Here is a 13,149-nt window from a genome sequence, read left to right on the forward strand (position 1 = left end):
TGTTCTTTTACAGAGATGGAGTTTATTGAAGAAGGAATGAAAAGCTTAATGAAAAAAAAAATCAGTCTGTGTATGACGAGTTCTTTACCTGTTAAGATATGACCACTTTATTAGGCTTAAAGTTCAAGACTTCCCAGAAGCACAGAAGACCTATTAAGGATTTTTTTAAAATCTTTTTTTTTTAATTGTTGTTTTGAGTTCATATAAATTTTTATTTTTCCAAAGACTGTAGGATGTAGAATTTTATTGACTGAAAGTTTTAGGTGGGTATTCTTACAAATAAAACTCAGCATGTGTTTGTAATGACTTTTCCTTTTTTCCCTTCCAGCTTCAGCAGTTGATACAAACTTTACAACTCCAGCAGCAGAAGCCTCAGCCTTCTATCCTGCAGGCCCTGGATGCTGGGCTGGTTGTGCAGTTGCAAGCTCTCACGGCCCAGCTGACGGCGGCAGCTGCAGCGGCCAACACCCTGAACCCCTTAGAACAGGGGGTGTCTTTCAACAAGGTAGAGATTACGTTATCGGATCTGTTCTGTATGAAGTGTTCAATTGTATGTGCTATCGTGTGGATTCTAAGTCTGTACACTACGTTTTATTATAGAACTATTATAATATGCATTGGACTGTATAAGGCATTATGAATTTTACAAAAAGTTTAGGCTTCCGAAAGAACTCCACTTAAAACATTTAGAATATTCTCTTTTAACTGAAGTTAACTAGTTGGTAAAATTGTTTTTTCACCGTTGAGGCAAATGATAATTTTCTGAATTTTTGAATTTCTTTTATGGATGTTACAAATATGCTAATTTTCATGTTCTATGTTGTAAAATTTTAACTTGCTAAAATTATAATTGTTCAAAATGTGGAAATTCAAAGGAGCACTTCTCTGCAAGTTGTCAATATGCTGTAATATTATGATAAATTGAGGCCTGACTATAAAGAATAGTGGTTTTAAAGTTGAAAATCATTCATGTGTAATTTATTGTGTTAGCCTCAATAGTCTTGTTAATTATGGGACTATTAAGATATCTTGGAAGTATTACCCATATTATTTGTGCTTCTGCTGCTGTATTTTTTAAGGAAAACAAATGTTGATTTGTTTTGTTATTAGACTTTTTTAGCTAGCACCTTAGTCTGAAAATAAATAGCTAAACCACATAAAAAAACCTTTAAATCGGTCATGTAAAAGATAGTAGAGCATCCTAAGAAGAGAAATGTACTAGGAATAGATCCATTGATTATAGTTGCAGATGTTTTTCAATCAAGCTTCATTCTCATTGGGAAGCCACTTAAATATTTTAATCCCAGTCTTTTATAAAGCATCAGTATTTATTCTGTGTGTTGTGATTTGTTTTGTTACATAAGGCAGTGTATGTCAGAGTACTTTAAAATAAAGATCCACTCAGTTAAATGCTTTGTTATAGCATAACATAAGATTATATAAAACATTTTTGTATTAAATGGTACAGGTAAATTAATGGGATGTTATTGACATTCAGAATAGCATTAGTAACATACTTTCATGTGAAGCACTTTTTAATTTGTCTTTCTCTTTTTTTTTTTCCTCCCCCCGCCTCCCCACCACTTAGAAGTTGATGGATAGGTTTGATTTTGGGGAAGATTCTGAGCATAGTGAAGAACCCAAAAAGGAAATTTCAGCTTCTCAACTGTAAGAATTCTTTCTTTATAACTATAAACTTTTCCCATTACTGCGATAAACATTGGATGGGACATTGCCTCCTGAACCACCAAGTGTACTGTGAATAAGTTGGGATATAATTTCAGGTTGTTGAGCACTCACACTACAGAAAGATGGTGGGGTTTTGTCTTGTTGCCTCCCTCTATTATTTGGACTCTCAGATCTTTGCAAATATTTGGGATATATCAAAATTCTTTACAGGGAAATTGATAGATGTTGATAAATCTAGTTGTGATATTTTCTGTCTGTATTAGGCTTTATGTTATTTAATTCAGTTGTAAGAATATTTTAAATAATAGGAAAGAAGCTTGCTTCTAATGTCAGTGACTACTTCTAGGAAGTCTGCCAGATTCTGGGAGTGTTTCTGACTAAGCAGGAGTAAGGATTAGGACTGTAGGGACTTCGGTTTTTTTTAAAGATATGGATTGTATATTTTTATTTAGATTAGTGTTTTTTATTTTTCTCAAACAGTTCTGTGCAGCCCTAGGTTCTTGTGGGTTTGAGAAAAGACCAGTGGGGAAGAGGATGTTGGAGAGTGGGGGTGTAGAAGTTGGGGGTTTGGAGGAGGGGTGATGAATGGGGAGATCACCTCTGGGAATCTTGTTTTAAGCAGAGGTTATTAGTTTTATATATTGGGATAACATTTTTAAAAAACATTTATATACATAAAAATACAAATATATCCTTTTGGTAAAGATATTCTACTTGAAAAATTAAAAACTAATGTTTTAGATTGTGAATTATAAAGTTAGAGGAGAAATATTTAAGATCATGTTAGATCAGTGTCCTGAACAATGTAAGAATCTCCTTTAATGGTTCTGATAAGGTGTTTTGTAATGTTTCATTTTTATGCCTTATATGATGAGAAGTTAAATAATTTCTTGTTACTGAGTCTTGTATGATTTACTTAACACACACTGATCTGTTTGGCATTCTGAAGCAAGGAAACATTTGCTCCATTATCTTTTGAGACATAGCCTTTCAATATTTGAAGTTAGGTATCATTCTTCCCCTTAGGTTTATTTGCTCCAGATGAAGTACACTTTTTTTCAACTGTTTCAAGACTTCTCACCATCCTGATTGCCCCTTTTGGGATGCCCTCTTTTTTGTTCATGTCTTACCTTGTGGCACCCAGAATTCCAGGTGTATTCCAGGTGTGAATTTCCCAGAGTATAGTTAAATTATTATTTCCTCTTACCTAAATACTGTTTCTGTTAACATACCTAATAATTTGAATGCTTTTCTAAAGAAAGCAGATTAGTTTTATAAAGTTTATGGTCAATTACAATTGTAGATTTCACATGTACTGATTGATAGACCATTTCTCCCGCTATCTTAGAGAAGGAGTTAAAGTGACAATGTTTAAATACATTTAACTGTTTTTATGTGTTTTCATTGAGATTTTCTTAAAATGCTCTAATGTAAAAAATACTAATTTATATGCATTTAATAGCTTGAGACCATAATAACAGATCTTCCATCAGAGTATCTTTAACATGTTATCCATCTATTGAAAGACTATTGGAGAGGATCTTTCTATTTTAACATATTAATGTTCTGAGGTATTCCATTTTCTCTTAATATTTCAAAAGTAAACATTGTAGTAGAGTATGTTTCATTTAATTGGCATTGGGGGAGTTGAATATTCACTTATTTTCATATTATCTTTACTGGGTTTTAAAATGTATTTCCATTTATTTTTTTCTTCTAGTTCTCATGTTTCAGAATCTGTGAACAATTCAATTTTTCATCAGATAGCAGAACAACTACAGCAGCAAAACCTTGAACATCTCAGACAGCAGCTCCTGGAACAGCAACAGCCTCAAAAGGTTTATAACTCCATCTTGTGGTCTTTAGAGTTATTGCTGCCTGTGTTCTGTAAAATGTTGTTTCTCAAGGATGGTGGTTTTTCTTCAACTTTATTACAAGATCAGCCTTTTCAGAACCTTTATATTTTTTGTTACCAGAATGTGTTCTGGATATATGCATGTGCTCGGTACACTCGAGGTGGTGTTCTCGTATTACAACTTGAAACTTCACGTGCTTTCCTCTCTGCTCAATTCCCAATCAAACAAGGTCATGATGATTTTGCTTCTGTTGATGGTGATGATGGCAAAATAGATTGCTATTTTTAATTAGGCTATTATCGTGTGGCAGGAGGTTTGTGAGGCATGATAACATTTAATGCTGTGAGATAGATTTTTGATGCCCATTGTACATTACAGAAAGTTGTACCTTAGTAAAATGAAACATCCATTGCAAAAATATACAGCTGATATCATATATCATTAGTCCTAAGATGCATCATTATTTTATGTATGGCTAAGAATTTTTAATCACTTCAAAAATACAACATCCCATGGAGTTACAAGAATCCTATAAATTACAGGGATAATATATGAAGAAGAATCATATCTTAGAATTGATAAAGTGGCAAAGGCAGGGTTAATCCATTACAAAGCCTATTTTTGCTCTATATGAGAAATACAGATATAAACTGTTTAAATAAGACTTTTCAAATCTCCTCCCCCCCCCCCCCCCCCCGGCCACCCAATCACACTCTTTCCTAGTATCTAAAACGTTTTGGGGGCGCCTGGGTAGCTCAGTCGGTTGAATGACCAACTTTGGCTCAGGTCATGATCTCACGGTTTGTGAGTTCGAGCCCAGCGTCGGGCTCTGTGCTGACAGCTTGGAGCCTGGAGCCTCCTTCAGATTCTGTGCCTCCCTCTCTCTCTCTGCCCCTCCCCCACTCATGCTCTGTCTCTGTCTCAGAAATAAACAAACATTAAAAAAAAATTAAAACTTTTTGGCACTAAAATAATAGTATAAACATTTTTAAAATACGAGTGATACATTGTTAGACAAATGATATATACGAGATGAACAAAAAAGCATCTGGCCTCAAGTAGTCTCTTCTCTAATGGAGCACATACATCTGTATGAACATAGGGAAGAATTCTAGTTCCTGTGATGGTAGAGGTGCAAGTGAAGGACAGTAGAAATAAAGAAGACAGAAGAGTTACTTAAAAAAAAATTTTTTTTAAGGTTTATATATTTTTGAGAGGGAGACTAAGCACGAGCAGGGGAGGGGCAGAGAGAGGAAGACACAGAATCTGAAGCAGGCTCCAGGCTCTGAGGTGTCAGCACAGTGCTCAACACAGGGCTCGAACCCGTGAACTGTGAGATCATGACCTGAGCCGAAGTTGGATGCTTAACTGATTAAACCACCAGGTGCCCCAAAGGGAAGAGTTATTTTAGATTAAAGGTATGGCAAACATTTGAGACACTGCTGGGATCTGAACTTGTCTTTTTCATGCAAACAGTAAACATAAAATGGACATTAATGGTATTTGCTAGGTTGGAACTTACACCTGGAGTTATGAGAATGGAATTCTGCAGTATTTTATGTCAGGCAGATAGGTCTGCCTGAGCATTCAGAGACTTAAAGGTAGAGTACAATGCAGAACATTTGGATGTTGTTTAAAGAAAAGCACAAGTTGTAAATCAATGGAAAAAAACAGGTTGTCAGTGATATAATAAAAAATCACAGAGCTGTCAAAGAGACGGGATAATAGTGAAGGAAAAGTTTATCCAAACAAGAGATTTGTCCAGCTATAAATGTGACAGTTTTGATTGTCTTAGATCTAGTTTCATTTTAGAAGGTTTAACAGAAGCAGTAAAATGAAGGTAGTACTTTTAAAATTAGCACCCAAATTATTGAAGTGAAAATTACTAGAAACTTGAGAGAGGGCTATTCTGTCTGAAGAATCTCACCAACTAAAGAAAAACAGAACTCTGGTCTCTTAGTTAATTATCCTATACATTATCTCCACAATTTTATTTATTTGTTTTCCTCCACAGTTTTAAAGGATACAGTAATATCCTTTTTTTAAATTTTTTTTTAATGTTTGTTTATTTTGGGGGGAGAGAGCGCGAACAGGGGAGAGGCAGAGAGAGGGAGACACAGAATCCAAAGCAGGCTCCAGGCTCTGAGCTGTCAGTACAGAGCCTGATGCAGGGCTCGAACTCAAAAACCACAAGAACATGACCTGAGCCCGAAGTCCAACACTCAACCAACTGAGCCACCCAGGCATCCCAGTAATAAGATCCTTTTGAAAGAAGTAGATGTTCTTAAAAGCTTCTGTTGTTCAAAAATGAGTGTTAAAGAAAGGGAGTAGTGGAATAAAAGCAACTTTTCTAATACATCAGGTGGATAATGTTCAAAACCTATGGCAAATTTAGAATCAGAAAGTGTATCAACAGAGTAACCATTCAATTTAATAAAGTGTGTAATTGGCAAACCAGTTGCCTTAGTGTGTTTAAGATAGGGTGACATGAGCAGAAAAAGGAAGCATTTTGTTCACCAGTGAGCTCATTATGGCGGCCTAAAAGTTTTTATGTCTCAGAGAAAAGAATAGGATTGCTGGTGCCACCCCATTCATTGCAGCCCTGACCACACCTGCATGCAGGTTGAGATCTCGTGTCCCTAACAAGAGAAAACCACTGAAAACAGAGCCCTTCCAGAGAGTGACCGAATTGTGAAGGGAGTGATAGTCATGTCAGAAAGGGAATGATTGCTGTTGTCTTGAGTAAGTTGTAGATCATGATATTGGTAATTGTTTTATCAGGATATTCAAAAGATGTCAGGACAGCTATAGCTCAAAATGAAATGCTGACAATGAAAATAGTATGACTGACAAAAACATTCTTTTAGAAGAATGTTAGGAATAAAACAATTATGGAAGATTCAACAACTTAATGAAGAGCTGTCATTATGTAACTTACTTTGATTCAGTAATTTTTTATATAGGAGAATATATGGACAAAGTAAATTGAACATGATGAAACCTAAGATGGGTGATAGTATTAAGAGCCTTGAGTTGATGTCTTGGCTCACATAAATTGCATTTCATGGTCCTGAGGTTGTAGGATTATAGCATAGCATATGGGGATTTCAGTAAAGCCTTTGATGAAGTCTTTCCTGTCACTGATACAGAAAAAAGTGGAGGAATGGGGATCTATAACTGATTAAAATGTGACACTTAAGTTTTTATTTTTATTTATTTTTAATGTTTAGAGAGAGAGTGTCTGCAAAAGTGAGGGGAGGAACAGACAGAAAGGAGAGAATCCCAAGCACGTTCCACACTGACAGCTGATCAACACAGGGCTCGATTCCACAAACCATGAGATCATAACTTGAGTCGAAATCAGCAGTTGGACGCTTAACCCATGGAGCCATCCAGGCATCCCTCAAAATGTGACATTTTAATGAGTGTTAATCCAACCTCGAAAAAAGTCTCTACTAGCTGCCATTAATCCTCTTCTATTTTTTTAGTATTGATGCTTTACATGAGGACATCATTGAAGAAAGTAGAGATGTATACCAGGACGTATACTAAAGATGTATACCAGTATATCAGAAAAACAGTCATTTGCCACCTGGGTCCAATGGATCCTTTTTAAATATACTTGGCATCATCTTAGAGATAATTTACAGAAGTGAGGCTAAAAGAGATAGGGAAGAAAACTTCATGAGCAATTTTAATATATGTAATTGAAATGCTACCAATTAAATTCAAATGTCCCATGTTCTTGGGGCACCTGGGTGACTAGGTTAAGCATCCTACTCTTGATTTCTGCTGAGGTCATGATCTCAGGTTTGTGGGATTGAGCCCCACTGCAGGTTCTGCACTGACATCAAGGAGCCTGCTTGGAATTCTGTCCCTCCCTCTCTCTCTCTCTTCACCCCTCCCCTGCTCTGTCTCAAGATAAATACACCTAAAAAAATGTCACATGTTCTTTTAGCAAAATAGAACAGTCCAGGTGCTTGTTGCACAATGGTGCAAGATAAAGTTCTTCTAGTTATGTGACTAAGTAGATGAAAAGACCCTAGTTTTGTTCTTAGAGACAATTTTTCTGCCATTAGTTTTGGAGTTTGAGAAGTACATTTAGGATGTGGTCGTCTGAAAACTCATAGTCTCCTATTTCACTTAGATACTAAATTTCACCATCATCATTGGAGTCTAGAATGCTGCTCTTTCTTTGTATTCATCTTTATTTTGTGTAATAATTATGAACTATGTTCCTCTATCACTTTTCTTCTCTTTGCCATTATGTACAGAAATGGAAAAATCTAAATATTCAGCCGTGTTCCAAGGAGAGCTTAAAAGCAGACTACAGAGATAGTGTCTCCATTTTTATTTATACCTTGAAATATACAGTATTTTTAGTAAGGCAGTAAAACTGGATGATGATGATTTTATTGCACTGTTGAATTACCCTTCTAGACAGTTAATTTGCTTTTGCTTTTGTGTATTATTTTAGTCTTTTTTTTTTTTTTTTTGAGAGAGAGAGAGAGAGAGTGAGAGAGAGCACGAGCGGACGAAGGGCAGAGAGAATCTTCAGCAGGATCCATGCCCTACATGGTCGATCTCATGACCGTGAGATCATGAGTTGAGCCGAAATCAAGAGTCAGATACTTAACTGACTGAGCCACCTAGGTGCCCCTATTTTAGTCTTTCTTGAAATAATTGGGAACAATTGATGAATTAGAATAATTCTTAGGATGATGAAATAGCAAAATGTTTCAGTATATATAGGAATATAAGACCTCTAAGATCCCAAAATATATCTTAGATATAAAAAAGGATCTAGTGGACTTAATGCTGCTAATTGCAAGATAACAGGATGAATTTTAGTTGAATTTTTAATGTAAATTTTCTCTTCATTCTTCACAAGACCTTTAAGAAAGAATAAAGGTCATGACATCACAGTCTTTCCAAATGGGTAAAACTCAAAAAAGCAACTCAGAAACTAAAATTAGTTGTGGTGGATCTTGGTGGTTATACCAAGAATTAAGCATTAAATAGAAAAATAGGGTGAAAAACAAGGGTGGGTGGATACAAAGCTTAAGATAAATGGAGAAGTAAGAAAAATCTGATGTGAAGAAAATATGCGTACTGAATCAGGACCAAATATAAGACTCAGGATGGAATTGATTATTCCTTGCTGTGTTAAAAATTCTATTGTTAGTATACTGTTGTAAAGACCTAAGCCAGGACTGTGCTTAAAAGGTTTTTGTTTGATTTGTTCTGGAAGAATATGCTTGCTTACTGACATTTTGGCCAGTACTGTGGTATGTGGTAGGTGTTTCACAGAAGTCTTCTAATTCCAACTTCAGCTTTATTTCTCAATCTTGAAAATGTTAGTTGTTATTATAGAACCTGTTCTTCGTAAAATAAGAGACTTGGAACGGTTCTTTAAATGCTCTTTTTGGCTCTTAATTTTTATGTTTTTTTTTTTTTTCTTTCAGATTAAATGTCATTAGAGTAAGATTTTTTTTTTTCCCCCCCTTAACCGTTACTCAGGGTGTGCCTGGTTGGCTCACTCAGTTAAGCATCTGACTTCAATTCAGCTCAGGTCAAGATCTCGCGTTTCGTGGGTTTAAGCCCTGCATCAGGCTCTGTGCTCACAGCTCAGCCTGGAGCCTGCTTTGGATTCTGTGTCTCCCTCTCTCTCTCTGCTCCTCCCCTGCTCATGCTCTGTCTCTCTTTCTCTCAAAAATAAATAAACATAAAAAATATTAAGATATAATTGACATATAACTATGTAAGTTTAAGGTCTACAACATCATGATTTGATAGATTTATATGTATCCCAGTTAGCTGACACCTCTATCATGTCATAAAACTGTCATTTCTTTTTGTGGTAGGAATGGTTAAGATCTAGTCTGTGAGCAACTTTGAAATTTATAATGTAGTCACTATGCTGGTATTCCTCTTATAGATGGGACTGAAGTTCACAATTCAAGTAACTTGTTCACAATCACAGAGTCTGTAGCAAGGGAACAGACTTTTTGAGTTGCTCTTCTCTGTTAATTATTACAGTAACTCCCAGCTTGTGTACTGCCAGGAACTGTTTTTACTGATCTTCAACACCTGTGAAGATGTTTTAGGAAAGTTTATGTAGGGAGATGTTTTCATAATTAGTTTCCTCATATTTGGTTAACACCATAGTATATGTAATTGCTGAATCAGGTTCATACTAATAAATATCACATAAGCAGTGTCGCTATATCATGTTGCTGTAAATCTAGTCCCAGCAAAAAAAAGGGGGGTAAGAAGTGTTCAAATTAAAGTGTTCCTTTAATTAGTCTTCATTGCTTAACTTTTATTAGTTTCAGAAATGTTTTATATATCAGAGTAATTCTTAATATTATTTTGCAAATTTCTAGAGATGGAGGTTGAGGAAGGCCCAAGTTAGGAACTGTTTTACAAGATCAGTTAATTTGATAATGGTATTTGAGCTTTGCTTTTCCTTTATACATGTAATATATGACTTTGTTCCTTAATATACAATATTTTAATATTAAAAGTATTACAGCATTTTAATTTATAGCATTTTATAAAAATGCTAATTGCCATTGAAATTCTGGATTCATTTAACTTAGTGGCATTATATATCATTCATGATATAATCCCTTTATTTTTGAAAGTATAATGTTTATATTTTTCCACAGTTTAAAAATTTGAAGACCTACTTGCTCTTACCATTCCATTCTAATATATTCTTGTCACTCATTTATGGAGATGTCCCATGCTCTTACGTAAACTTGGATTTCTACAAAACTGTAATTTTTTTTTTTTTTTTTAATTTTTTTTTTTTCAACATTTATTTATTTTTGGGACAGAGAGAGACAGAGCATGAACGGGGGAGGGGCAGAGAGAGAGGGAGACACAGAATCGGAAACAGGCTCCAGGCTCTGAGCCATCAGGCCAGAGCCTGACGCGGGGCTCGAACTCACGGACCGCGAGATCGTGACCTGGCTGAAGTCGGACACTTAACCGACTGCGCCACCCAGGCGCCCCTACAAAACTGTAATTTTAGGTTGATTAACATGGGATTTCTATATGTGTTGGGCTCCTTTTTAAAACTTGTGATATTTGCATGTCTAAATTCTTTTGTAATAATATGCATACTTTCCTAATGTTTGTGTGTTTGTATCCATTCTCAATAGGCAACCCCTCAGGATAGTCAGGAAGGAACATTTGGATCAGAACATTCAGCATCACCATCACAAGGGAGCAGTCAACAGCATTTCCTCGAACCTGAAGCAAATTTGGATGATTCTATAGATATTCAGCAACAGGTAAAAAGTAAACATTTCTCTGGGTCAAAAATTTTTTTAATTAATTAGAGAAAAATATAAAATGTAATAATTTTTATTGTATGTAAAATATTTTTATGTAAAATAATGGTACTGCCCTAAGTATTTTTTCCTCACACTTAAGCTCCACACTAATCATTTTACTATTAGGCATTGATGCTACTATTGTGAATATTTTGTAAGGCAGAATTGTCAATATATACTGAAATTTCAATCAGGCATTTTGTTTGCCCTTCTTTTGACTTTCAAGGACATGGATATAGATGAAGGGCAAGATGGAGTGGAAGAGGAGATCTTCGAACAAGAAGCAAAAAAAGTGGCTGTTCGCTCAAGATCAAGAACACATTCACGATCTCGTTCAAGGTTCTACAATAATACTTAAGAATAGCTGTGTGTGAACTTTTAAAAGTTGGCTCTATTTCCTTGTATCAATAGTAAAGGAAATGTATTTCTTAGAGTGACATATTCTCTCAGGAGTAATTAGAATATCAAAAACAAAAATACTTTTTTCTCTTTTTAATCAGATATATCTGTTGCCATTTATTTGAATAATATACATTAATTGCAGCCATATCATAAGAATGGGATTTTGGATTATACCTGATTTTAGGTAATATTATGATGACACCCAGCTTAGGATATTATTGCCTCTGAAAACTGTTAAATCAAACTATAGAGGAACAGTATTAGAAATTCCATTATAATCCTTATATTTGGTTTCATCTTATAATAATACCAAAAGTGATCATAAAAATAAAGCTATAAGAATTATCTTTGTAAACATTAAACATAGTATCAAATTGTAAAATATATAATTTTTCTTTGTGAGTTTCTTTTGTGGGCTTTTCAACATAGCTGAGACTCATTAATGTACATGCTTATTCAGATTTGAGTTGAAGATTCCTTAACCTGTTAATTCTCATGTACATATACATTGTTTTTACTACATATTGTCTTAAAACTTAAAGTCATTAGTTTCCAATATAATATACCCTATTTTTTGCACATTAATACCCCTGAGAATCTGAACAGTATATGCTGGAAGAGGGGCAGTATCTGACAACTTTTTCAGTCATTTCTTATATGTTTCAAGAAGTTATTTGTATTTACCTCTTATAAACGAGAACCTGTCAGTTCACCCTTCTCTAGACCCATCTCAGTCATTGAATAATCTTGCTAAAGCAATGGCAGTGTTAGAGCTGAAATCGTAGCAGATACTTTGTCTTAATAATATCTCCTTATTAAGCATTTTGAAGCAGTGCAGTGGCTATGGTTGATAGGAAAAAAAGAAACAGTGTTTCAGTATCACCTTATATTCTAAAGTCAAGCACCTTGAAATTTGAGAAGTGTAAAACTTAAAAGCAGAATTCTTTAATAGCTAATGGTCTGTTGGAAACATTCTCTCTTCTCTCATTTTAAAAGTGGAACATCTTACTCACCTAAGGAATCTTTTTATTTCTTCAGACTTTTATCTCTATTCTTAACTTTTGTTTGAAAAATGAGTTGGAAGAGACTAAGGAAAGTAAGGCCCTTAGTGGAGTCTCATTCTCTTCTTCCCTGTCTCAGTAAGAATCATTGCAAACAAACATCTATTACTAGTGTGGGCCTGAGCAGTACATAGATTTGAGAAAATGCCTGTTTACTTCACTATATTTAAACATTTTTTAAGAGGTAGCTAAATATAAGACATCCTTGTGTGTGTGTGTATTTTGTTCTTACCTAGAAGTGAGAAATTTGATAGAAGAATAATACTGTCATTAGAAGTAAAATAAGATTTTTTTTTTTTTTGGTAGATCGCCAAGGAAACGAAGGTCTCGGTCGCGATCTGGTTCTCGAAAGCGTAAACACAGAAAGCGATCACGCTCACGCTCAAGAGAAAGAAAGAGGAAATCATCACGTTCATACTCAAGTGAAAGGAGAGCAAGAGAAAGGGAGAAAGAACGACAGAAGAAGGGGTTACCTCCAATTAGATCTAAAACATTAAGTGGTGAGTGACATGCTTTTACAAAGCTTTGGTTTCAACAAATATTAAGAAAATAATCAACTGCTAAAGTTAACTGTATTTTTAGACTAAGAAACCAGAGAGTTGTTTGGTAAATGAATAATTTTATTCTTGGTTTTTGTAACATGAGAGAGTAGGAAAGAAAAGGAATAGCAGGTTCTACTGAAACATCACTGAGAATTCATTTTTTTTTTTTTAACGCAAGTTAGAAAATTTAGAACTTTAATGGTATATAAAGTGGATTCGGCCTACTGTCTATTACTTGGACACTGTGATTTCTATT

At 34.9% G+C, this 13,149-nt stretch overlaps 1 protein-coding gene across 8 annotated transcripts in view; it reads left to right on the forward strand.

The window, feature by feature from the left end:
• Window positions 1–13,149, forward strand: part of SCAF8 (SR-related CTD associated factor 8) — a 204,349-nt gene that overhangs the window by 58,289 nt on the left and 132,911 nt on the right. For all 8 annotated transcript variants that reach the window (XR_015251666.1, XR_015251665.1, XR_015251667.1 and 5 more), the window contains 6 exons: window positions 329–505; window positions 1,589–1,668; window positions 3,410–3,527; window positions 10,715–10,846; window positions 11,115–11,227; window positions 12,658–12,851. Coding sequence is in view for 5 of the 8 variants with exons in the window: in XM_086708209.1 (XP_086564335.1) it covers window positions 329–505; window positions 1,589–1,668; window positions 3,410–3,527; window positions 10,715–10,846; window positions 11,115–11,227; window positions 12,658–12,851 (814 nt within the window). In the remaining 3 variants the exon portion in view is untranslated. The remainder of the gene's footprint in view (window positions 1–328; window positions 506–1,588; window positions 1,669–3,409; window positions 3,528–10,714; window positions 10,847–11,114; window positions 11,228–12,657; window positions 12,852–13,149) is intronic.

This window comes from Puma concolor, chromosome B2, assembly GCF_028749965.1.
Source record: "Puma concolor isolate L17-30 chromosome B2, mPumCon1.1.hap2, whole genome shotgun sequence".
In the NCBI taxonomy this organism is placed as follows: domain Eukaryota; kingdom Metazoa; phylum Chordata; class Mammalia; order Carnivora; family Felidae; genus Puma; species Puma concolor.